Source organism: Diadema antillarum, unplaced genomic scaffold (assembly GCF_040938485.1).
Source record: "Diadema antillarum isolate AM-2024a unplaced genomic scaffold, OU_Dant_1.0 seq00001214_RagTag, whole genome shotgun sequence".
Classification (NCBI taxonomy): domain Eukaryota; kingdom Metazoa; phylum Echinodermata; class Echinoidea; order Diadematoida; family Diadematidae; genus Diadema; species Diadema antillarum.
The window spans coordinates 1388461-1415368 of NW_027272006.1; the positions used below are offsets into that span (position 1 = coordinate 1388461).

The 26908-nt window shown below is 37.1% G+C and overlaps 1 protein-coding gene across 1 annotated transcript in view; it reads left to right on the top strand.

Moving 5' to 3' along the window:
• The window catches only part of LOC139744833 (retinoic acid receptor alpha-like), a 246546-nt gene that overhangs the window by 214513 nt on the left and 5125 nt on the right, over positions 1-26908 (top strand). The window contains exons 2-6 of the mRNA XM_071655247.1: positions 17890-17972; positions 18839-18980; positions 23366-23553; positions 24634-24718; positions 26479-26571. Coding sequence (XP_071511348.1) covers positions 17890-17972; positions 18839-18980; positions 23366-23553; positions 24634-24718; positions 26479-26571 — 591 coding nt within the window. The remainder of the gene's footprint in view (positions 1-17889; positions 17973-18838; positions 18981-23365; positions 23554-24633; positions 24719-26478; positions 26572-26908) is intronic.

Below are 26908 nucleotides of genomic sequence, written 5' to 3' on the forward strand. Positions count from 1 at the left end.
AATGTCCAAAACTGTGAAATATCAATTCTAATAAATCGGCATGCACTATTGCGCGCTGCAATTATAGTACCCAGATCTGAAAATAGTAGCCGCATGTAGACCATCGGTGTGTGCACGTTTCCTTCGTTCGCCTCCGTCTGCACACAGCTATATCGAATACTGTCTATCGGTATCGCCTCATCGAGCCATATGCATCCGCATGAGTAGTTGCTGCCGCAGCTGCCTGGTCAGTGGCCCGGCGCGGCGAGGCAGCACCAACCTATATGTAGCTGCGTACGTGGACATTTACGTACGTGTGCGTGTTTTGAGAGTATCGTAGTGCACTTATCGTACAGAAAATTATCGAACTACACAATCGAATGCAGTTGATGATGCCAGAGGACTACTCTTAGATCAGGGCCCATGTAATTTTTGGTATTTTATAGAGATTGCTCTATGTCTCTTTATATATTGCTATATCTCTTTATGTGAGTAACGTTGCACTCTTATATTTGATAGGGATATTACCAGTTTATAACCTACAATGTCAGAAAACTAAATTTCTGTGTACAGATACACTTTGAATAAAGGAAGCTTACAAGATTGTCGTATACTTTAGAGAGCTCCTACCACTGTAAGAATGAATACTTTTGTCAGACTATTTTTCCATGCTAGGCTAATTTCACGGACTTTGCTTGTTTTTAATTTCTTAACAAGAGTATTTTTGTACTTGATGTATTTTCTCTCAAAGTATAATTGTGACCCACTACAACAAAATGATCCTTAAGTCGGGCGAGGTCGACTATTTGAAAATTGCATGACACAAACCCCTAATCTTTCTGCTTTAAATTGATATATAACACATCATATAAAAATAATCGGCTGCGGAGATATCGATGTTTAAAAGAGAGCATGTCGATACGTCTGGGAAATCACTGTTTCGAGAAAAGCGCCCTAAAAGTTCTCCTTGCGACGCAATCACGATCACGGGACACGCAGTCAGTATTCACCTCTGAACAATAGAAGGTAAGCCCTAGCAACCCCCAAAATGCTCGTTCAAATGCAGCGTCGGCGGTCTCCTCACCGACCAATCAGTGACCAGGATGGCAGGAGAAGCGGCTGGGCATAGCGCACCCCGCCAGCACGCACCAGTCGACTGGGCAGTGTGCGAGCTTCACGCTTTGGTTAGCGGCAAACAGCAAACTGACCAATGAGATCACTCTGGTCGTTGTTAGGGGCGGAGCCTATGTGTGGCGCTCACTCCAAATGTTCGAACCAGTTTCTGCTTCGTTGAAATGCCAAAAAAAACATGGCCCAGAAAAACGCTATTTTTTGGTCTTTCCTTTCGTCATTTTGCTTCAAAATTTCGACAGATGATAGGAGACATCTCAGACTCTAATAATATGTCAAATTCAGAAAATCGTAAGTTTTGACCAATTTTGATGCTCTGACTTCAAACTCGATTTTCACGGCTTCGACCGTGCGTGACTTTAGGACCATTTTGTTGTAGCAGGTCACAATTATGAAAAGTGCAGGGAAACAAAATGTGTGTATATTTCCAAGTCCTTGCATATTTCAAGCACACAGCGTGCAACAACACCTCTTTGTCTACTATACTATAACTCATTAAAAATTCAATGCAACTTGTGTGCTGGTACATTATACATAAAAACCATCCCTCAATATCAAAATTTTTTTCGCCAAAGCGTGCTGTAAAACTCACAATGATTAGATATGGATTATGAGTCTACCATCATCAATCTTAGTACCGTTATGCATTCTGTTATGTGGTAAGGGTAATGAGGGGTTGTGTTTTTTGCTGGTCTTTCCTAAGTTTTTGTTTTGCTGGTTTTCAACAAGTTATATGGTCTTCATCAAATCGTCCTTGTTCCCATATTTCTGTCGGTGAAAGTTAATTGCAGTATCTGGGAGGGGAGCCAAAATATTGATTCATTTCGATCCATTATTTCAAAGTCTTGTGTAGAATTGTGTGTTGTCGATTCTAAGGAAGGAGTGTTTGAGAGATCTTGGCTAGAGATGTTTGAATGATTTTGGCTAGAGATGTTTGAATGATCTTGGCTAGAGATGTTTGTGAGATCTTGGCTAGAGATGTTTGAATGATCTTGGCTAGAAATGTTTGAATGTATAGCTTTGTAGGAAGGCACCATATTTTGATCTTCAACTTACTACAATGTGAGCCAACAGTCCCATCTTGGGGTGATGTTCATTATTCCAAGAGCTCATCAATCCAAAAATGAAATGAGGTTTGTTATTATGAAGGTTCATTTTTCTGACACACAACAATTCCACATACCTAGAGGCTCATTCATCCAAAAATGATAAAAGACTCATAAATCTGAACATTTGTGGCATTATTCCAAAAGTTTGCAATTTTGAAGGTTTGTTAATCCAAAAATAGAATCAAGTTTGTTAGTCTAAAAATGTAAAGACAGTGCATACTAATGAATGTTCAGAATTACTAACGTTATTTCATTTTCAGATTAATGAACCATCATAATAACAACCTCTTTTCATTTTTGGATTAACAAACCTTCAGAATAATGAACCGTATTTAATTTTGTGTATAACCAATCTTCGAATATTATGATGGTTCATTTTTCTGACACACAACAATTCCACATACCTAGAGGCTCATTCATCCAAAAATGATAAAAGACTCATAAATCTGAACATTTGTGGCATTATTCCAAAAGTTTGCAATTTTGAAGGTTTGTTAATCCAAAAATAGAATCAAGTTTGTTAGTCTAAAAATGTAAAGACAGTGCATACTAATGAATGTTCAGAATTACTAACGTTATTTCATTTTCAGATTAATGAACCATCATAATAACAACCTCTTTTCATTTTTGGATTAACAAACCTTCAGAATAATGAACCGTATTTAATTTTGTGTATAACCAATCTTCGAATATTATGATGGTTCATTTTTCTGACACACAACAATTCCACATACCTAGAGGCTCATTCATCCAAAAATGATAAAAGACTCATAAATCTGAACATTTGTGGCATTATTCCAAAAGTTTGCAATTTTGAAGGTTTGTTAATCCAAAAATAGAATCAAGTTTGTTAGTCTAAAAATGTAAAGACAGTGCATACTAATGAATGTTCAGAATTACTAATGTTATTTCATTTTCAGATTAATGAACCATCATAATAACAACCTCTTTTCATTTTTGGATTAACAGACCTTCAGAATAATGAACCTTATTTAATTTTGTGTATAACCAATCTTCGGAATAAGGACCCTTCAGAATAACAAACCTTTGGACTAACAAACTTTAACCTCACCTTGTGTAACTGAATAAGTTCAGTTCATATACATTACTTGATAGACAGCAGCAGAATGTTGTAAAGTTTTTGCAGCTTAGTAGTTGTCCATTATCATACCAGCAAATGTAACTAGATGTTTTCCAGGAATACTTTTCAAATCAATGTGCTGATAGCTTCTTTGTGTTACCATCACATCTTTTCTTTTCTGGGTCAGCAGTGCAGTATTCTAACTGCATTGGTTACTTTTAAAAGCAATTATTTTTAACTTCTTGCATTATAGCAGCTCTTATACAAGTCATTTTAGTTCATCAAAATCAAATGATAAAGGTATCTTTCATAATGAAAACTGCAAGAAGAGCAGTGTCCACAAAGTTTTGTACAGATACAACGCTGTGGTGAAATTGCTGGCTTCTTATTTTTTTCTGTACAGGAGAGTGGTGGGCTGGGCAGGGGTAGGGTGGACAGGTGAAGGTTACCCATTATGCAAGTCTTGTCATCCTACGGTCAAACTTACTGACCGTGGCCATGTCCAGCAGTCAAGACTGCAATGGTCAGGTCATGACTACAGCCCCTGGAATGTCCTTGAGGTCATGAGTGGGCTCATTTCCTCCATTTCCTGGCAGCCGAGACTTTTAGGGTCCAGTCACTGACCCGTAGAGTGACCAGGCTCATTCAACCAGTCCTCGCACACACGTAATCAAAGATTGTTAGTCTGGTTTCTTCACTGTTAGGGGATATTTGTGTTCTCTTTTCTTTGCTACATGATTCTGCATTCCCAGCAAGTTATTCTCTGCTTTTAGTATCAAAAAGCTGAAGTGCTATAACATCACATAAAAAGATGATTTTGTGGAGTGCAAATGATTCATAGCCTTTTTTTGTAGCTTAGTGACGGCAAAAAAAGAAGTAATAATAATGATATCATTTCTGGATTTTTTTTTTCTCTTGTAGTATCAGTATTGTTCTATGAATTCCCCTTCACCAGCCTGTACTCCCTTGACCAGCAAAATGAATGAAAAATTGCAAACCTTGCCATAAACTGCGCTGGAATGTGATGATATAGTATAGGAATATTGTCAATAGAGTTTTCTTTGTCTGAAAATGACCTGCCACTTCATATTTGTACCCTTCATATGTAAACATGGTATATTAACATCTTTAAATAGCATGAATGACTGTATTAAAATAAGCAGTTGAATATACAGACTTACAAACTGTCTTTTTTTAGTTTCTGTTTAAACTGTAAACTGTCAAATATGTTACATCTGAATTCAAAGTCATAGTAATTTTATAAATTGATGTTTGAAAAAATATAAAGTAAACTTCCACCATTCATTTCCCAGTTCATTTCAAAGTTAATTTTCCCTTGATCAAGCCATCTTATAAAGAAAATTGTGTTGGTCAATTCTGTGGAAGACTCACTGGCAGTTGTGGTCAGGTTGGTTTCATTTGTGAGTGACCATTGGCAGAAATCCAAGGGTTCGGCATATTTGATGTGTAATTTCTAGAAATTTAGGGTCAATTATGTTCAAATTTTATGTATTCTTTTCTGCTAGACCTTAAGGCATTGTGCTGTGTGTCGTCTTTTCCTAACTCTTTTTGCCTCATAGTTTCATGGCAATATCCCTTCTTCCACACACTTTAGTTTGTTTTATGATATTCTTTATTTAAATTTCATTCAATATGCCACTCATGTTAACAATGAAATTAAAGGGTGTGTACAGTTCTGGTCGAGGTGAGGATTTAGCTTTTAACGTTTTGTGAGATATTCAGAAACCACTCTATGAGATGTCAAAGAGCATGCAATTCTAAGGGGTATCAAAAGTTTATTCGATGAAAATCAGTTTTGAAATGGCTGAGCTATCCCAAAACAAGGTGAAACAAAGAGATTCTAATAAAGGCGTGGCCTGTAGTCTTTTATTATTTTTACTTTTTTGGACATCTCAGCTATTTGAAAAGCAATGACATCTCAGCTATTTGAAAAGCAATTTTCATCAAATAAACGTTGAATCCTTCTTAAAAGTACATGCTCTTTCATATTTCATAAGAGGTTTCTCATTATCTTACTTAGGAATGTAAAAAACAAGAATCTCCACCTCAATTAGTACTGTACAGCCCCTTTAAAGGACAAGTTCACCTTCATAAACATAAGGATTGAGAGAATGTAGCAATATCAGTAGACCACATCATTGAAAGTTTGAGGAAAATCGGACAATCCGTTCAAAAGTTATGAAATTTTGAAGTTTTTGTGCAGTAACCGCTGGATGAGAAGACTACTGCAGTCTGTGAATAACTTAGATGTCACATGCGTACAACAATATAAGGAAAATATAAAGAGAATTTCACAAAATGTCATGTTTTGAAAAAAGTACACATTCCCCCGACTCGTTACCGACAAATGTTATGGGTAATATTATTCCCCCTGCCTTTAGGAAGAGGCAAGTCAAGTGCTCTTTTATTGTGCGAAAAAAGTGAAAATATGTTGAATTTTCTTTTACATTTTCTTTATACTGTTGTACGCATATGACTCACAAGCTGTAGTAGTCTCCTCATCCAGCGGTTCCAACACAAAAACTTTTGCATCGATTGTCCGATTTTCCTCAAACTTTCACTGATGTGTGCTACTAATATTGCTGCATTCTCTCAATCCTTATGTTTATGAAGGTGAACTTGTCCTTTAATATGAACAAAAATAAGCAGCTGTATTCTTCTCACTTGTGCTGCTAAATCATATTTTTCAACACACAGTACGATATATTTAGGGGTGTCTTTTTTTTTTCTTTTTGCAAGAAAAAAAACCACACATATACCCACACATAAACACACACACAGACATATAATATTATAGTTAAAAAAAGGAAAAGTTAAAAAAGAGAGATATGAAAGCAATATGCCTGTCTCCTCTGGTCGAATCATTCACACTTCCCTCAAGATGGACTGATAATGGAGAAAGAAATGAAAGAGAGAAAACTGATCTATTGTTAGGACTAAGCAGCCTTGACCCTATCCCTTAGACTTCTCAAAGAAATAATCACCATTTTTCAGTCTTTTTCTCATTTGTTATTCCTTGGACATCACTCACTAAGATACACCAACCTAGCCTTCTCCCAGCCTCTAGTCCTTCAACTATTTTCTCAATTTTCTCTATCGCCTCACCTTCCTTTGTCTGCAGCCCCTGCTTGGCTTATTTCTGCCATGAATGACACTTCATGCAGCTTGGGTAAATGCAAGAATTTTGTCCTTGCTGTCCAAGTACATAGCTTTCACTATTCTTTGCTTTCTTACCGGTCATCTTCCTTCATTTGGTCAGTTTGACCTGCGTTTACACTCATTGCATTCTTACACTTCTGATGGCAATATTACTCCATTCATTCAGTCTCTGACCACCTCAGTGACCGTCCATCTCTTTATCACGTCATATCTTGCCCTCAACTGATGAGTATCCACGTCCACTTGCAATGGTCAGTTTGACCTCACATGTACTTTGTTGTAGCTGTGGATGGTTGACAGTCTCCCTGTATTTTTTCCTTCAAGAAGGATTTTTTTTTTTTAACTCTTTGCCTTACTGAAAGGTAATGAAATGCCGATATTTTCCTCAGTGGTAGATCTGTTGCTCAGTGTAAAGATACTGTAAGGCCAAGCATGCCAGATGCTGAATTGTGCTCAGATACAATTCTATACCACTTTACTAATACCAAAAAAAAAGTTAGGAAAATGAAAACAAGACCAAAACAAATTATTTTTGTGTTATGTACTTGTCAAGTACGTGTTATGTACTTGTAATTGCAGAAAGTATTTTTGAAGAAATTCTTGAGTGGTCCACAATCTACAAGCATTGCTTTTTAGTGGACCTCTCAATTCTCTTTTTTCCCCTCTAAACATAACTTTGTATTTTCGGGTCTGTATTCAGAATTTATCTTTATTAGTTTGTTGACTTTCGTTTATTTTTCATATTTTGTAGTGTATTTTGCTTATGATAGAATTCCTGATTTACTTTGTGTTATGTTTTGTTGGAAGAAAAATGAGAATGAAATAAATGAAATGAATTGAATTGAAAATGTGGGCATTTTGATGTAGCACATTTCATTTGACTATTTTGAATGCACTAAGGGTTCTGCAGTATTTTCAAGATTTGATACTACCAAGAAATTTTTACCACCCTATACAAATTTTATGTAAGAAATAATTGATAGTGCGAAGCAAAGATCAAGGTGTCTTCTTCTTGCCAGACTCAGAGCTTTGGGATGTATTGTCTCGCTTTGGGTTTTATTTCCCCTCAAATACCTGCAGTGGTAAATATGATCATAGGGAAAACATAGATATGAACATTGTGCCATGTCTGTGAAATTCTATTTTATGGCTTTGTAATTTTACTCTCGTCCTGTAATCAGATGTAACCATTCTACGAAGAGTGCTAAGAAATGCTGGTTTGTTTTGATGTTATATATAGCATTCAAATTTAAATCTACAGTACCACACACTTTTATCACACTCACTCTTTGAACTTTTCTCTCAGTTATTTTAGTTGGTTTTGTTGTTTTTACTGTTGTTATATGTTGTCTTTTTTTTGTAGCTTACAGTGTATATGCTCAGGGTCAAGTGAATGAGGTAACCTGCTGAAATTCTGGAACGACCCTTTCTTTTCAATCAGTTCTTTCAGTTTTACTATTCAACAAGATGATGATTCTGTTTCGTTCACTAATGGCTTTATACTGTCCTGTATATTCTGTAATAGTATCTTCTCTTCTGTTGTGTGTGTGTGTGTGTGTGTGTGTGTGTGTGTGTGTGTGTGTGCGTATTGTTTATTTGTGTGTTGAATTTTGCGTATTTTCATTTTCATCAAAAGAGGTTTAGAATACTTTTTAAATATAGGCCTAAATAATTACTTAGGCAACAAGCTTTGCAAATTTATAGAACAAATATTTCTGAATCTTTCTGCCCTGAAATATTTCTCCCCAAGATTCTGCTTGTCTTACAGATTATGTTAACCTGTCACTTTCAGCCTTCAGCTTCAGATGATTTATGTGAAATTTATTTCAATAGATGAATTATCTTTGGCACATAAACAATGTTGGTGTATGAGAAGATGGATATACCAGATAAGGCTGCAGGAGATGAAGTAGTTCTGGTTGAAAGTGCAGGGACACAAAATAGAGTAGAGTTCACCACTGGTTTGGCATATAACGCAATAGAAATTTCAATTACAGGTGACATATGAGGTATGAGTGTGTTAGCTGTGGTCAGCATCCAGGGGGTTAAAGTGACCTCAAAGCGTGTTTGTCCCCAACTGGACATCCGTCCAATCAATAATCTCTCGTCTTGGATGACAACGTGTTCTGCACAAATTACTGAAGGAGGGGGGCTTTGGACAGCTCAGAGGTGTGTGTGTGTGTGTGTGAGAGGAATGCACAACATGCCTGGACTATTTGATAATTAGTTTGGCATGGTGTTTTATGCTGTTTATTCCAACTGGACTTGGACATTTAATTACTCCATCTATCAGCAGCTCATTTTCTTGGCCCTCACCTCCCTTTTTAATAAGAAATCTAGAGTGTCCTCTTTTTACCATAAAGACAGGACAGGAATTAAAATTGATTGATAAATGATGGGTCAATCTGTATCTACAGTCTACTGAACCTCACTGTTGATTTGTAACCAGAAATGACACTATTCATGGGAATTCTTAATGGAAGAATGAATCTTGTTGCTTTTCATAATCATAGCGTACTTTGATTGACACGATAATAACAACTGTGTGCAAATTATCTTGTCTGTATTAAATTCTTTGGCGTGACCGAAGTCTCTTTCTGTGAGCCACTCTGGTGAAAAACGTCATTCATAGATATGGTAATTACAGTCAGATATGACTACTAGATCTGTCATTCTCTCACACAATATGCCTTAACCCAATGAGGACGGACTGATTTTGCTACAACAGGCATTTCCCATAGACACCTGCCTGAGTATACTCGGGACTCATCCTCAACGGGTTAAATAGATAATGGTAATACTCTGTTAGAAAAGCCCCATTCATTCATATTAATGATAAAGGCTAGGGATCACAGCCATCATGATGTTTGGATTGACTTTAAGTTTTCTTTTCATATCAGTACTGTAAAAGTGGTTTCTTTCACGTACAGAAACTTTCATGGTTTCCATTGGTGCCGACTTTTTCGCGTGTCTTTAAATTCGCGGTTGGTAGTGCTAGCGTTGTAACAAGCGACGAGTTCAAAACATTTTTGCGTGATGTTAAATTCGCGGTTCAACCTCAAAGCGCGAAAAGCGCGAAAATAAAACCACCATGAAAGAAACCACTTTTACAGTATGTATCATCTGGTATTTCTTAGGAAGACTTCAGTGATTTAGTTTAATAGCAGTATGTAACATCTGTCTATATCATAGAAGGTTGTAATTGGGTCAAATTGTGTTGATCTTGTTGGAGTGTGTATTCACGTGAAAGCTTTCTTTTTCTGATAGTGCTTTGCCTATATACTGTAGTTCATGAATTTCATTTGATTGCAGACATATTTTCAAAAACAAATTCTAAGGGAAATCTACTGCTGCATTTTTTTAATTGCTTTAGACAACTGTAAAAACCCTCTTCACCCAATCACTGCAGTTTGACAATATGAGAAGAAATCGTGGGTCTCTCTCTCTCTCTCTCTCTCTCTCTCTCTCTCTCTCTGGAACTGTAAAGGGCTTGCACACAACTTTGTGTTTTTCATCAACATTATTTCCAATCTTTTGACTATTTTTTTTTTAGCAGCAATATTCTTATCTACTCATTTTCAATTATTAAGTGCTTCAAAATGAACTTTCTAACATTTTCTGTAGCACTTTGTCGTAGCATACATTTTTTTTTAATTGATGAAGTGCTAAGTGTTTCTTTGATTGTTGAGTTAGGATAAGTGGTATTTTTTTAATGCATAAAGTATTTTGTGTGAAGATGTAATATTTCTGCTTAAATAAAATGAGCCCTTTTGAGAACTATGTTGTGTCTTTTTAGGGTCTATCTATATTTCAACACAAGTGAGACCATGGGTGGAATCACAGATACAACAGGTGTTTTTCTTGAAATGGCATTATAGAAACATCAGCAGTAACAAGATGCTTTAAGTTACCAATGCATAGAAAGAGGTACATGGCGTCATCAAGCCTGTTATGTGTACCTCTTCAAATCTTACCAGACATGTTCACTGATGTTAATAATCATCTCTATCCAATGAAGACAAGATGAAAACCGTCTGTAGATTACTGGGATTGTCAGAGCAAGCAGACAAGTGTCTGTGGAAGGAATTAAAAGTAATCTGATGAATTATTCATCAATTATTCATTAAGCAGTCTAAATGTGTTCCTATGTTTGCTTGTTAACACCAAGAACTATCTCATTGCTTTAGACTTAAAATAGTGTTGGTAGCAGCTCCCCAAACACAAAATCTTTGGAGTTACCACCTTCTTGTTCTTATATTTCAGTGTCTTGCTCTATAAGATTATTGAGAAGACACAGCCAACACTAGAAGCCTGGAGAAATATTCATAAACCCATTTATCATATTATGACGAAGGGAAGAAGAAAACATGTGACCATTATTGTTTATCACTGTTCCAGTTTTGTCAGTCATGTAATCTATGTGTAGGATCTCATGAATATGGTGATTACTGAAGATGCCTGTACCATAAAAACTTTAAAGGGGATGGCTAGTAACTGATCAGTGGGAATCAGTGGGAATGCTGCGGGATGATTGTTCCAATCCTTGTGGGATTCATTTAAGAGTACATTAACCCATATCGGGCCAACGCACTGGTGTAACACTACAGTGGCCCAGCACCGTTTGCGCACACACGCCAACAGGCAGACAACTCTCCTAACAATCGCTCTTCATTAGCAAGCAATGAACAAAACATAGTAAAGTTATATGTCATTTGAAAGAAGATAAAATTCCCTTTAAAATGGTAAATGACATGTTGCCATTCGATTCACAGTGCAATCAAAGTACTCAGCAGAAGTGAAGTACAGTCATCCAAAAATTACGAAGTTAATTTGTTTGTTTGCTTTCGTTCATGGATTAAAAATAGCAAATGTTGTAATTTTACACATCCAGTACCGAAAATGAAATGATCTGAGCGTCAGCTTTCTGGACATATAAATATCATGACCAATGATACAATAATAGCAGATTTATGTTTATAGTTATGCGAGTGCATGGGAAATCGATAGTATAATGTGTGCATCCTATAGTTTGTTGAAGTGAAACTCGTAACGATAGATACACTTCTACAGCTTGTCAGTTTCGACTTATTAGGTGATCCGAGTATCCTCTCGGATCACCTTCTGTATCTGTACGGATTCTTTCTTCTTCTTTTTCTTTATTTCTCCCCAAAAGTTGAGCAGAGGTTAGCTCAGAAAGTGCATTGCCTATCAATGTCAAACTTATACCATATATGTATGGTGACCCAAAGACGACAAATCTTGTAAAATCATTGTGATCAGTCGACCGTGACGTCACTATGACGTCATTATATGAAAACACATTTTCATTCATATCTCATTAATGGAATGGAATTTTTCAATCAAATTTACGTCACATATAGTTCAAGTCAAGCGCATTCTACTCACATTCTCAAAATTCATCTACTGTAAACGTCAATATTTTCGCGCGATTAATTTTTCGCGCTGAGCGGCTCGAAAACGTATTCGCGGGTTCTTAAATTCGCGCTCCGCAGCAGGTTGCTTTACTGTAGTACACATTCACTGCTTTCATCCAAAGCCTCTGCTACATAGCTTGCTATGCCAGCGTACGACAAGCGACGTAGCGAGCGGCTCGACTGCGAGTACAAACACTCAAATACGTAGTACAGCTGTGACTGTAGTACCGTAGTCACGGGGGAATGTAGCATCGGTGCGTGCGGTGCACACATGCATGCTACAGTACACAGCAGCAATCTATCGTCTCTTCGCACAGTACTAGTAGCGTAAACATGCCTGTACATTGTACTACGTAGCAGTATCATCGATGAAGCGCACACAATTCATCCCGTTCAAAATGTGCATAGAAAATTGTGAAGATATATTCGCGCGTTTTTGAATTCGCGCTAGCCGAATGTAGTGCGAAATCCGCGAAAATTAATGTACCGCGAAAATTTCCACGTTTACAGTATATCTTTAAACGTGCGCGTACGCGCGCGTTGAAATATTTGTATGCTCAAATCGAGCTCAAATTTTTTTTGCACACGTTTCAGACCATTTGGAGCATTTTTTGAAAAATTGAAAAAATTGGACAGACGCGTACGCGCGCGCTCATATACGCACGCACAGCTCATATGCAATAGAAATTTCCCGTTTTTTCACACTTATCAGCTGCCTGAAATGTCAAGGAATATTTCTACCAAGTTTCAAGTCAATCCGACTCAATATGAGGTCATACGGGCCCGTCAAAGTTGAAATTCCGCACGCGCGTCAATGGTGATATACAGTACAACTATGCCAAAAAACTGCCAATTTTAAATCCGATTTTACTCGTCAGGATGGACGGTGACCCTCCATTTTCTGTACATATTTTGAAAGCTGATGAGTTGTACATGTCATTTCATGGGGTGGCAATGCTGACAAAATGATTAAAAGATATCAAATTTCTTAATAAAGTAAAAAAAGTAAATTTTCAAAATGACGTCATCAAATTTCAAGTTCATTCGAGCGTATCTCACTAGTCCTTTGTCAATTTTCACCCAGATTTCAGTATGATGTAGCTTATTTAATGTTCTTTCAAACATAAAATTACAATATTTTGATTGGATATCGGTATCACCTCGTAAAAATAGATTAAAAGTAATCTTGTCAAATTTGACCAGTTTACGTGTTATCTCTATGGGAGTGCAGTTTTTCTGGAAATGAAAATTGACATGACTATCTTTATCGAGCACTAGCTCACTTAAGCTTCGGTAAATTTCTCCCAGATTTTAATATGTTGTAGCTGAGACTTTACCCTACCGTAAGTGTGCCCTTTGTTTTTTCATACGATGTCGGAATCACGTCAAAAAATTGGGTTGAAATTCAGGCTTATCTTCGATGTATTGAGATATTTCTTTCTTTCTGCAACTTTCTTTGCAATAACTCAAGAAAAACGGCCTCTATCACTTCTACATTTTGCACATGTTTAGTTCATGTCACGTACATTATTTCATAAAATAACAACTACTTGATCGGACACCATCTTGGGTATGTAAATTAGGGTCAAAGGTCATAAGTGTTTCACCCTGTATCTTAGTGAATACATGTCCTATCTTTCCCATATTTTGCACACGCAAAAACCATGTTACAAGGATCATTTCACAAAATAACTACTTTTTACTCAGATGCCATCTTGTCGTTGCAAATTGAGGTCAAAGGTCATATGTACTTCTTTTTGTATCTTCGTTATGACGTGTTATCTCTATGGGAGGGAATTTTCTTTAATGTGAAAATTGACATGATTGTCTTTATCGAGCACTAGCTCACTTACCCTTCGGTGAATTTCTCCCAGATTTTAATATGTTGTAGCTGAGACTTTGCGCTATCGTTTCATTTCCTTTGTTTTTTCATACGATGTCGGAATTATGATAAAAAATTGGTTGAAATTAAAGCTTATCTTCTATGTATTGAGATATTTCTTTCTTTCTGCAACTCTCTTTGCAATAACTCAAGAAAAACACGCCCTATCACCCCCATATTTTGCACATGTTTAGTTCATGTCTCGTTTTTTCTTTATTTTTCTTTCTTTCTACTACTTTCTGTGCAATAGATGAACAACAACAATGGCTATCAATCCCATATTTTGCACATGTCTAGTACATGTCATGTACATTATTTCATAAAATAACAACTACTTGATCGGACACCATCTTGGGTATGTAAATTAGGGTCAAAGGTCATAAATGTTTCATCCTGTATCTTGGTGAATACATGTCCTATCTTTCCCATATTTTGCACACGCAAAGACCATGTTACAAGAATCATTTCACAAAATAACTACTAATTGCTCAGATGCCATCTTGGGTGTGCAAAGTGGGGTCAAAGGTCATATGTACTTCTTTCTCAATCTTCGCTATTACGTGTTATCTCTATAGGAGGGAGTTTTTCTAGATGTGAAAATTGACATGACTATCTTTATCATGCACTATCTTACTTATGCTTCGGTGAATTTCTCCTAGATTTTAATATGTTGTAGCTGAGACTTTGTGCTATCATATAAGTGCCCTTTGTTTTTTCACACGATGTCGGTATCACGTCAAAATACTTGGTTGAAATTAAAGCTCATCAACGATGTATTGAAATTTTTCTTTCTTTGCACAACTTTCTTTGCAAAACCACAAGAAAAACATGCTCTATCACCACCATATTGTGCACATGTTTAGTTCATGTCACCTACATTATTTCATAAAATAACGACTTCTTAATCAGACGCCATCTTGGGTATGTAAATAAGGGTGAAAGGTCATATATGTTTCATCCTGCATCTTGGTGAATACCTGTCCTATCTTTCCCATATTTTGCACACGTATAGACGATGTCGCAAAAATCATTTCACAAAATAAACACTTTTTCCTCAGATGCCATCTTGGGAGTGTAAAAGTGGGTCAAAGGTCATATGTATTTGTTGCTGTATCTTTGTTATCTAGTGTATACAGAATTTGGTACCACAGATGGCAGATATGACTCCCTTTTCTAAATGAGAATCCAAACATCACACGGCCAATGTCTCTAAACACAGATGAAACCTGTATGGTCATGCCTATTGCAATCAGGACTCGAATAATTCATTAAAAAAATCGGATCACCTTAATTTGTCAGTAATGACAAATTACAATCTCTAGTTTATACAATTGTTGTACATACATGTAGATGTACATGTGGGACTATCGTCACACTCGGTCGAATCATCGCCCGGCAAGTGTCCAAACCTCCTCAAAAACTGCGGCAGAAAATCCAAAATCGAACATTCCATACAGCTGTAGATAGCAACCACTGACGCTTCGTGGTTATTCGCATTATTCCATGTAAACACACATTTTTCTCGATGATTTTTACGATATTGTTGGGGTTCGACTGACAAATCCTTCTTGAATTATCGCAGACAGTGTAGCAAAGCATTCTGGGATATGTTGTCAAAGGTTAGAAGGTGAAAGAACTTTGGAATGACGTCATTTATATGTCATTTCTTTCACTACGGGATATTCCGTATATGGCCCCTGCGGCGTTTGGACGAACTACAGAATATCCCGCAGATAGCCCGATATGGGTTAAGTAATGTACACTTTAATGTTTCCAGGTTAGCATGTCTGTACAGTGACGGGCCATTAAACTGCACATAACTTGAATATGAGACAGTTTTGAAGCAAATGATTTTCACACAACAATAGATATATAATGTACTCTTAAATGTATGCCACAAGAATTGGAACAATCATCCCCCAGCATTCCCACTGATTCCCAATGATCAGTTACTAGCCATCCCCTTTAAGGGAATTTTACTTTGAGCAGCTTGACAAGAAATTGGAAACAGAAACAGAAAGTTTGAACCCACTGAAGACTAGTCCCAAGGAGTAGGTATCTTGTGGAAATTCATCCTCAATCATAAAATCAGCTTGTCTTAAAGGGTGCATGGTCCCGGTGTTTTAGTCAAATGTGTACGCGGGCGCACGGCGCAAGTTTCCTATAGAGACCTATGCTATCGACTTCTCTTGGGCGCTTACGCTTTGGCCCACTTTCCCGAGTCCGAAGAAGTCCGATCCACTGTGTCAGTGGTCCGATCACAGTTCGGCTCATGATTCGGCTCAGGGGGATGACAGCTTTAGCAAATATCTTTTGTGATGTCATAATAAGAAGCACATATGCACGCACCCTGGCATTACTACAGACTGCGTAATGCGCAGAGAAGACAATGAAGGCAACGTTACTTAGCAACACCTACGTGCTTTACTCTTGATGACAGCTCAATTTCGGCAATCTTCGTATCAATGCTAACTGTGATCGGCAGTAGCATCAACAGCGCCATCTACACTACCGGGACTATGCCCCTTTAAACACGTCACTATCTAGAAATTATTATTTTTGGCAGTGTTGAACTATTTACTAAACACATCACTATCTAGAAATTATTATTTTTGCAAGTGTTGAACTATTTACAGAATGTGGAAAAACTCATCTGTAAGAACACAGGATGATTAGTTTGAAGTCAAGGGTAGACTGTGCTGTAATCATGATTACATTGAAATCAAGGGTAGAATGTTTGTAGGACATCAAAGCTTCAAGAGTTGCTGATTATTTGTTGGGAACTTTAAAGAAGAATGAAAGAGATGAGGAGGGAAGAATTGATGGCTGGAAGTAATATTCTGACAAAAGAAAACTGCACATTTCTGTTCATATTGGGAGATGACTGTAAGCTACAGGTAAAGATCTACAATGGAAAGCTAAAATGCATCGAGCAAGATCACTGAGAAAAGGGAACAAAAAAAAAAAGAAGAAGAGCTGGTGAAACGTTATCTAGGGTTACTTTACTGTGGGAAGGAACTGGGCATAAAAAGAGGGCAAAAGCATAAAGAACCAAGTTTTTTTCTTTTACCAGACTGAAGTGCTGCTCTTTATGAGGGATAAAATAATGATAATGTGTCTAGGCATAAAATGACAGAGCCTTTCAGCTTACGCCACATTTTGGTTATGTAAACTTGTAACAATTACTGCACTCTTTACACAGGGGAATGTATAACTAGTAGCACATTAAAACACACACACACACACACACACACACACACACACACACATATTATATACATACACGCATACACTGTACACACAGTCCATATTGCTCTCCATTCTACCTGTTTCCTAGCATCACTGGAATGGTCCATTATCGTGTGTCAGCCAAATATGTCTCGTACAGGTGTAAGGGCTTGTCAAATTTGTTTCATTTATAGAGACTCATGTTTGTTTCCTTACTATGAAATGCGGTTTGGTCCAGTGTATTGTATCAGTACAGAGTTTTGATATATATTGAAAGTTTTAATCAAATAATTTTGAGGCATTTTATCAGCTCTCCCCTCGCTATCTCTCCGTTTTCTCTCTTTTCTCTCTCATATCTGTATCTTCTCTCTCTCTCTCTATCTTTGAATATCTATATATATCTCTCTGCTCTTTCTTTGAATATCTCTTCATCTCTTAGCATTTAATTGCATTTATTTCCCATATCCAAAGTAAGACAAAATCATTGCAAAGTAACAGTAATCATTTGCACCAGCAGGTGAAAAGATATTTTGCAATAGTACTATAAAGTACATGCACATATTGTATAAGTAACTTCGAGTACATTCAGGTGTATATGAAATAGATATCAAGCAAACATATATGAATATGTATGTATTCCTATCTTCTTTCTGTCCTTGAATATTTATGTCTGTCTTCTCTCTATCTATACATATTTTTATATTTGATTGCAAGTTTTAAAATGAAGTCTACTGCTGTCCAATATCATATCAAGCAAATTGCACTATTTAAAGAGATTGCCATATCAGTAGAAAGGTTGTCATGGCAATGCATATATCTGCAGTTAAATCCCTTAATTGGTGTGTTTTCTATGTTTCTTTACAGATTTCCAGACGATAGCCTGCAAAATCTGTGGGGACCGGTCTTCAGGAGTGCATTATGGGATCATCTCTTGTGAGGGATGTAAGGTGAGGAATATCCTCTCACCCCCAAAGTCTTACAATAGAATAACCTATTCTCTATAAGAGATTCATCTCTAATGGCCAAACCAAATCCATGAAAAGGGATGTTCATTGGCTTAGGATTGAGGAAATATGAAGCTTTGAGTTGTGCAGTGCAAACTAATAATGATAATGATCAGAAGTAGGAAATGTGTTAATGAAATATAAAAATTATTAGCTTTTTAAATCATGTACCATAACTTCTCCAAAAAAAAAACTGTCTAATGACATAAGAGTGTAAAATTTTAGGAGAAGTCACCTCTTTCACATCATGTATCCAAAAACATTAAAATTTTCTGAAGTCATATAACGTAATCACATACATTTATTTAATCCTGGAGGTATCGAGAATGTATGATCCAAACTTTAGACAAAAAAAAAAGGATGTCAGTAAATATGAAATATCCTATGAAACTTTAGATGTGACGATACCATTGCCCTGCCTAACTTGTTTCATACAGCTGTGCCATACACTCTTGATTGGTAAAAAGAATTGAAAACATTTCAGGAGGAAATATGAAATTATACTGTAAAGAATCAAGCAACATAATGTAGAGTTTCATCACACAACAGGTTCAACGCCATTCTAGAAAATTTCAAAATAAGGTCATCATCACCTTAAATACTCTACTTTCCAGTAATGCCTTACCTGTTAACAAGGAATATTTTCGAAGTCATCAAAAAAAAAAAAAAAGGTCATATTTTCTTACCATTTTCTTTTGTTAGGGATTTTTTTTTTAAGCAGCTTTAATCACAAATTTTTCAAATTAGCAAAAATAGAGTTTATATGTTTTGCAATTAAGCTCTATAAAACATGTGAATTTTGGTTGCAGGGGTTCTTCCGGCGCTGTCTAAGGAGACAGAAGGAGTATGTGTGTGTACGAGGAGGCAAGTGTGAGATTAGTAGACAGCACAGAAATCGCTGCCCTGCCTGCCGTTACAAGAAGTGCCTTGAGCTTGGAATGTCCAAAGATGGTGGGTAGTTTGTTTTGTCTTGGTTTTTTCTTTGTTTTGTCTTTGTTTTGTCTTTGTTTTGTCTTTGTTTTGTCTTCTACTACCATTAGACTATTGTAAAAGAGGACATGTTAGTGTGGACATTTTTTTTTTTTCTCTCTCTCTCTCTGATGGATAAAATGGATTTTGCATGCTTTTTTTTTAAATTCCGCAAGATCAGAGATGAAATATTGTTTGATATTGGAAGCAAAAATATCTCTGTGATTCTATTTTCACGCTAGTTTTATGTTGCATGAAATGCGCAGAAATGTCCATTTATGCAGTCCCACATGTGTGGTCATTAATGGGTTGAAATGTAGGCTACTGGAATAAAGAAGGGTGGGGTGGAATTGAAAGAGGGAACAGAAACTGACTCAGAGTAGAACATTTCTTGAAATAGAATTTGTGTTAAACGAGTGTCTCTACGGTGGTCTCTAAAGTCCACACCAATATAATTCCATGCTTCAAGATAAAAACAAAAACAAAAATAAACCTCTATGTTTCAAACAAGCATGTTTAGATAAGCCAATCTATGACAAAATGCACTGTTATACAAGAATATCAAATTCCATGTTTTATTTCTTTTGGAACTGAATGGGCAAGATGTCAGTTGACACTATTTATTCCTACTTCATCAACTATAACAAGAATCTTAGCAAGCTGACATTGACCTGCCAGAATATGAGGTTGATAAATTGACCCCAAAAAGTACATCAAACTCATGTGGCTGACTGTTTACATCTCAGCTCCACCCAAGTCAGGTGAGGCAGTTATTACCAAGGGTGAAGCAATTTACAAGTTTGAGTCTGGCCGCAGCGGCAGAAGGTCACATCTTGACCAGATGAAATGCCCTTCACAAACTGACCCAGCTGTATAATCATGTTTATTTTAGGTCAGTTTGGGCCCTACTTCCTCATCTCTCTCTCTCTCTCTCTCTCTGTCCACTGACCTCAATTATCTGGCCAGCTTTGCTGCATTGCCTCAGATTGTGTCCCTATCCATAAATGTGTGACTCTCCACACATAGATGTGTGTATCTCTATGGTACTCAGTTCTCATTACCAATGGTAAGCTCAGTGTTGTCTAATAGGACATCGTCCCCCCTCAAATTCTGAGCAGCTTCACCAGCTCCCTTAGACTATTAGTATTTGATTCCTGAAGACTTTGTATTGTCCAGTGAGTAGGGCTGGTAGTTTGGGTAGATAAAGGCATTATGATGCTCCCACAGATGATAAATTAAAACCTCTCAGGTTAATCAGGCGTTATATCAAACTTAATTCTCACTTTATTCCTGTGACACTCCTTTAATAGAGACCAGAGATGCCAAATCTCCCTCATACTGTAGTGGGCTCCATGAAAATAGAAACATTTCTTCATATTGTAATCAATTAAAGAACATAAAAATCTCCCTGATTGAGAAATACAATGTATTTTTTGCCTTTTGAGATACATGTAAAACACAAATATCTCCCTGATAGTCCGGTAGAACCTTCCCGGTTTCTGTATAAGAATGTTGGTTGCCCAAATAGACGTATAGAGTTTTAATTTTTGCAGCTGTGTTGGATGGGTGCCACATGCTGTTTACAGAGATGATTAACCCATTTAGGACGAGTCCCAAGTATACTCGGGCAGGTGTCTATGGGAAATACGTGTTGTAGCAAAATCAGTTCGTCGTCAATGGGTTAATAATCTGTTGAAGACTAGTCCAGAGTATACTTTGACAGGTGTCTGTGAGAAATATGTGATATACTGTAAAACACGATATATTCGCGGCATGAAAATTTTGCGAATTGGAGCCGATGGCCATTCTCGCAGTATGAAATTTTCGCGAATTGTAACTGGCATCCAGTGCACATTGTGTAGGCAAGAACTTTCACATGCATTTTAATTTCGCAAGTGACGGCACTCGCGAAGTTCACAAAATTAAATGCATGCGAACATTCCTCGTTTTACAGTAGCAAATTCAGCTATTCCTGGATGGGTTAACCTGTTGAGGCATGTCTATTGGAAGTGTTTGTTGTAGCAAAATCAGCCTGTCCTTAACGGGTTGAGGAAGATTTCTGATATTAGAGGTTAAATGAATTGACAAAAGTGGTTGAATTTGCTTCATGATAGAAGTTCTCATTGCACTCCATAAAGTACTAAGGGTGATGAAAGTTCTTTGTGTTCCATGTTGAATCAAATATCCATAATCTTTGTACAGAATTTTTCCATAGATTACTAGAATATATGGTGATCATAACAAATGGCCTTGGGACAATTATAAAAAAAGACTTGCAGAAAGTAATAAAAAGCTGGGGTTGACCCTAAAACCTAACATGGTGTATAACCCTAACCCTAACCTTAGCCAGCTGTCCTGTACACCTTCTCTCCTATTCAGAGTATGAACATACTTCATTTCTGCTTTTATACCGAGGCAAATATACATTCCATGGTACATGCCTTTAAAAAGACATATGCAATCAAAGTAAGGCTCCTTATCTCTTGAAGATGTGAAATTATTTTCCCCATTTGTCATATGACCTGTTTAGATATCACATGACAGTTTATGACTCAAATGAATTCTATCAATCTCCATTTCAGTTCAGTTCAGTTCAGTTTATTCAAACCAAATCAAACATAACAAAAGTACAAGACATAACTGCAAAAATTCAGAATGATAGGTTTGGGACCCCAGTGAAGCACAACTTGTGGTCGGGGCCCCTTTACACAATACACTGCAGTATATGGCAAGGTGTAACATATTTACATGGAGTATAACATATGTACAAGTTATACAACATAATAAACGCAGACAAGTACACGTATACCACCTCCCCCATACACAACACAAACTTAGCTCCAACAAAAAGAAATAAACAAGAAAGATATTAAAGGGCTGTAGGAGTGTGTTGAGTGATTCCAAATGACATGTTACATACGGGAACCTGGTGGCCTGTGTATCAACTATATAGGGATTTCAGAATTCAGTATGGAACGGGTTAATGATACTATCCAGGGAGGTGCTTTGTATGGAAATATTGACATAGATAGCACCCCCTTTTGATAGATAAGTTTATTTCTTCAATGTTTCTTTTCTAATAAAGTATAGAGGTCACAAGTTAGCTGTTACTGCCAGACACTACCTACTTTTCAATGTATGTCATAAGCAACTTTTGGTTGTTATTTTTTTTTTTAACATTTCCATGTTCTTCCAACCACAAGGTAGATTTGAACTAAATGTGGCAGGAAGTAATTAACCAAGGAAGGAGGTGATCTTAGGTCCTTCCGATTAGAATTGGGATATCTTTCCAAGAGACAGGTCCTGTTGACCAGTCTAAGATTGTACAGCATATTCTGTGGATCCAAAACCAATAGAGCCAAATTTGTGTGGTAGACTAATGACTCTGATGGCATTAAGAATTGATAAAGCTTCATGGTAGTGCAGGGTGGTCGCATGTGTTAGTTCTTGAGACACAAAAGTTTGTAATTTGATATTAATCTTTGGTAGATGTAAAACAAGTTACACCTACTCTGTGAGACAAACTAACATGCTACTCATCTTCTCTTATATAAATATGAGCTGCCAAACTTGGTACTGATCATCCTTAACCCATTGAAAAAGGAGTCCTGAGTATTCTCGGGCAGATGTCTATTGGAAATTTGTGTTATAGCAAAATCAGTCTGTACTCAAATGGGTTAACATTATTGGATATCCTCTTGGTCTCTTTGATACCATGACCAGTCATGGCCAAGTGGAATCAAAGCCCTAATGCTTACAACCCAGCCAAGTTGGAAATCGTTCTGGCTTGAAGAGCCCGGTTTGGGATAAATGTCAATTTTCTGGTGGGAGAGGAGTCAAACATTTTTCCTGGGTAGTTTGAAATAGTGACAATCATTCCAAAGGGTCAGGTGTCTAGTGATAGAAATGTGAAGGGTAGAGAATGGTAGGAACCAGTAAGCAATCATCAGCAACCCTCATGAGGTTACCCCCCCCCCCCCACATCTTGCCTTTATGAAGACATTCATTATCCTTCGCTTGTTTATTTATTCAAGTTCACCTTAATCTGTTGAGGATGGTCAGATTTTGTTACAACACGCATTTCTCATAGACACCTGCCTGAGTATACGGGACTTGTCCTCAATGGGTTAATAACAATCTCTGACAGGTTCTGAAAGGGGAATGTTATGATTGGATTGAAGCTACATGTAGACTCACCATGTCTCACATCTTTTTTGCCAACGAGAGCTTTTCAGAAAGGCATGGTAAACAAAGATTGCATACATTACTTTGCCTTGTAGCAAACTCAAATCTGCCCCCTGCAAGTTTCTTTGGGACAAAGTCTAATGTGATGTCAATCACTGGTTCTATCTTTCTTCCCCCATCAGCTGTGAGGATCGGAAGGATTCCCAACAAACAGAAGGAGACAGAGTTTGTGGACATTGAACCCTACATCTATGAAGAGGTCAAGGAGGACGAAGACTTTGACCCCTTCAAGGACATCAAAGTGGACAGTGAGACGGAGGAGATGATCACAGCGGTCAGAGAGGCTCACCAGAGCACAGCAAAGTCTTATGTGAGTGAGCTCTTCCCACCATGCCTTCCATTTCTAAACTCTTTCTCTTTTTTTTCTTTCCTTTTCCATTCAATTGATTGCTATGCCGTGGTGTTTTCAGAAAAAGAAGCTGACAGTAAATTGTGTTGCATTCTTGAGTTAATGGTGATGATTGACATTTTTATGGCCATATTTGTTAATAAACTAAAAATTAATCCATGCATTGACCGCACTCTGGACTGGTCAGTTGAAAAGAAAAAAAAATGCGTGGTAATGCTCCTGCATCTAATCTTCCTTTATAGGCATCTATTCTGTTGTATTTAGACTTGGACAGTGACAGCTTATGATGTGTGGATATTAAAGTGCATGATGACATTCTTTTCACTTATATGATGTAGGAAAAGTTAAGATTCAAGACTTGAAATTTTTAATTACTGTGTGCGTGATTTGAGAGGAGATGAGGATTTTAGACTCAAGATTCCAGGACAAAGGAAAGAGCTAACTGTAGCTCAAGCTGATCATTTGACACCCCCCCCCCCCAAAAAAAAAAAAGAAGAAGAAGAAGAAGAAAAACATCATGATCACAAAGATGAAATTTTCCTGAGGTTTTTTATTTCTCAATAAAAATTCTGTTTCATGTATATTGTGCAAACTGTTGAATATTCTGCCATTGTTAGTAACATATTTGTAGACTTTAAATGAAGTCTTTTTGTTCTTTGAAATTTTTTTAAAAAGAGGACAAGAAACAAGAATGTTCCTGTCTTGGGTAAATAAAAAAGATGATAGTATCAATAGGAATCAAATGGTTTTTCCTTAGCAGTCAAGAAGATGTTTATTTTTCTTTGATGGACATCTTCACAGGATATGCAAATTTAGAAGAAAAAAAAATTATACTTTGTCACAAAGAACATTTGGAAAGACTATGAAGGTGTCTTGATCTGTAATAATTATGTCATATATTCTGTAAGTGGGAGGTGATGGGCTGCTGTATGTTAATCTCCACAAGTCTTGTGATTACAAGAACCATGCATAATGAAATTACTGCAATAAAAAAATCACACATTTTTCTCATTCTTTCCCCGGATCATCTCAACTGTGAAGCCTGAATTTGATGACTTTAGGGAAGGTAGATGGGTGAAAGATGCGGAGGTGGCTGCCATGGAAACGGAACGGTTATCAATAGATGGTGAGTCCATTGTTACCATGACTACGATTAAGGTATGTTGAGCCTGAGCCGTGAAGCATGAATGTACCACAGTGGCTACTAGCTCGGAATAATCCAGACTCGGTACCAAAAGTTTATGATCATCATCTCAATGTATTCTCCCCATGCAAAGTTGTCTACCAGGCAATCAAACTGTTTGATATCCCTTGTGGTATTTCTTGGTATTCCTTGCAAAGCAAACTTGAAATATCTTTGCAGTTGCAATCTCACTCTCGGATAATTTTAGGTAAAACACAGTTTCCATAATCATGCAAAAACTGTTCACTTTTGCTCTAAAGTGGGCACATATGCATGAAAAATTATTGAAAAAGATGTCATAACACAATATCAGATGGGTAGCAATAAAAATGCAAAATATTAGTCAAAAAAGTATGTCAACGTTATTGCAATCTGAGAACATATCTTATCATGGATTAATAATCATTATTGATAATTGACAAATCATGATATTGCAGTAGTAACTTTAACGGATACTGAAGCAGTATTGCTGTTGCAGTATTCATCAAATTTACCAGCAAGAGTGAATCGCATGTCACTTCTTGGGAAACGATTGCTAAGGCACCAATCAACACGTAATGTTGTGCCTACCCACTACTGAGTGTGCACGAGGGCTCTTCAGGAATAAAATCTGTGCATTACGATCTGATTTCTTGTACACTTTTTATCTCAAAATGCTGCAAACAATTCATTTTGGCAAATCACATCAGCCAGACAAGTTTCTAAGTAGACCCTTTCAGTATATTGTATTTTAATCAAAGCAAATTTCAAACGATGGAAGATTAATTTTGAGTCATTCTGGGAACTGCCTGTATGTTTTACATTTAAGTTACAAGTGTATATTGGAGGCAGGCATTTAAGGGGTGCAATTACTGAGTATGTTGAAAGAGGTGCACCTGATATTACTGTGTGCGTCATAGGGTGTGTCTTCAGTTTGTAGGAGATTTCAGGATCCAGTGATGTGGAATACAAACCTGCCATAGTAACCATAGCAACAACTGAAATCTGACTTAGCAAACCAACACGAGAGTGAAGATTATTAATTATGCTTGTAGGACTCACATGGGGGCGCTGTTCACAAACTAATCTCCAGAAAGATGTGTAAAAAGGAGAGCTAACCAGTATGCACACTACCCGTGGTCTTCTGTTTATGCTGTTTGTTCTGAGCAGTGCAATGGACTTTGTTTGCAGGATTCACTTTAAATTCTCAACATGGGAGGTATCTAATTAAATAAGCTTTGGATTTAAGTCACACCCCTTCCAGAACACGAATAGAGATAGGTAACAGGCAGTTTAACTTGAAGATGACTGGTTTGACTGCTTAACCCATTGAGAACGGTTTGATTTTGCTACAACAGGCATTTCTCATTGACGCTTGCCCTGGTATACTCGGGACTCGTCCTCTTCGGGTTAATATGCTGGCAGGAATTAGAATTCAGGAATGTGTCTGCAATGGTGCATGTTTTCGTCATTTAATTCCATTAGATATTACATTAAGGGACTTTTGAATATTCTGTTGAAAGCAGCTCAATTCATTGTAAATCTGTATTCCAAGTCCCAAAGTATTGGTAACCATAGCAACAAGCTAAAACTCTGAAATCTACTTGGATGTTGTTGTTGTCTTATGGCCAGCCATACAAACTTTAGTTATGAACATTTGGAGATGTGGTCTGTTGAAGCATTCTGATTTTTCTTTGCCCCTGACTGAATTGCGCCCTCTGTAGGTATGGATGGGATACAGATGTGGTGCTCCGTTGTCACACAAGCATTGGCGGCATACATCAAGAGGATCGTCACCTTTTGTAAACATATACCAGGTTTGTCGTCTACAGCAACTAGTAGATGCTTTCTGTCCTTCCAATGTACTGAGCTTCAGTAGAAAGATCAGTGTAGAAACTCCATCATCACCATGTACAGATAGTAACAACATGTTTCATGATGATAGGGGTACAATTAAACTTTTGTCTCACAAAGAAAATCATAGTATTAAAGGTGTACGACGTTTCACTCACTACTGCTGAGCTTCATTAAGTATGACAAGACGTGCCTCATTGTACCTGACGAAGCTAAGCAGTAGCGAGTGAAACATTGTACACCTTACTATGATTTTCTTTGTGAGACAGAAGATTGATTGTACCCCTATAGTCATAGAAT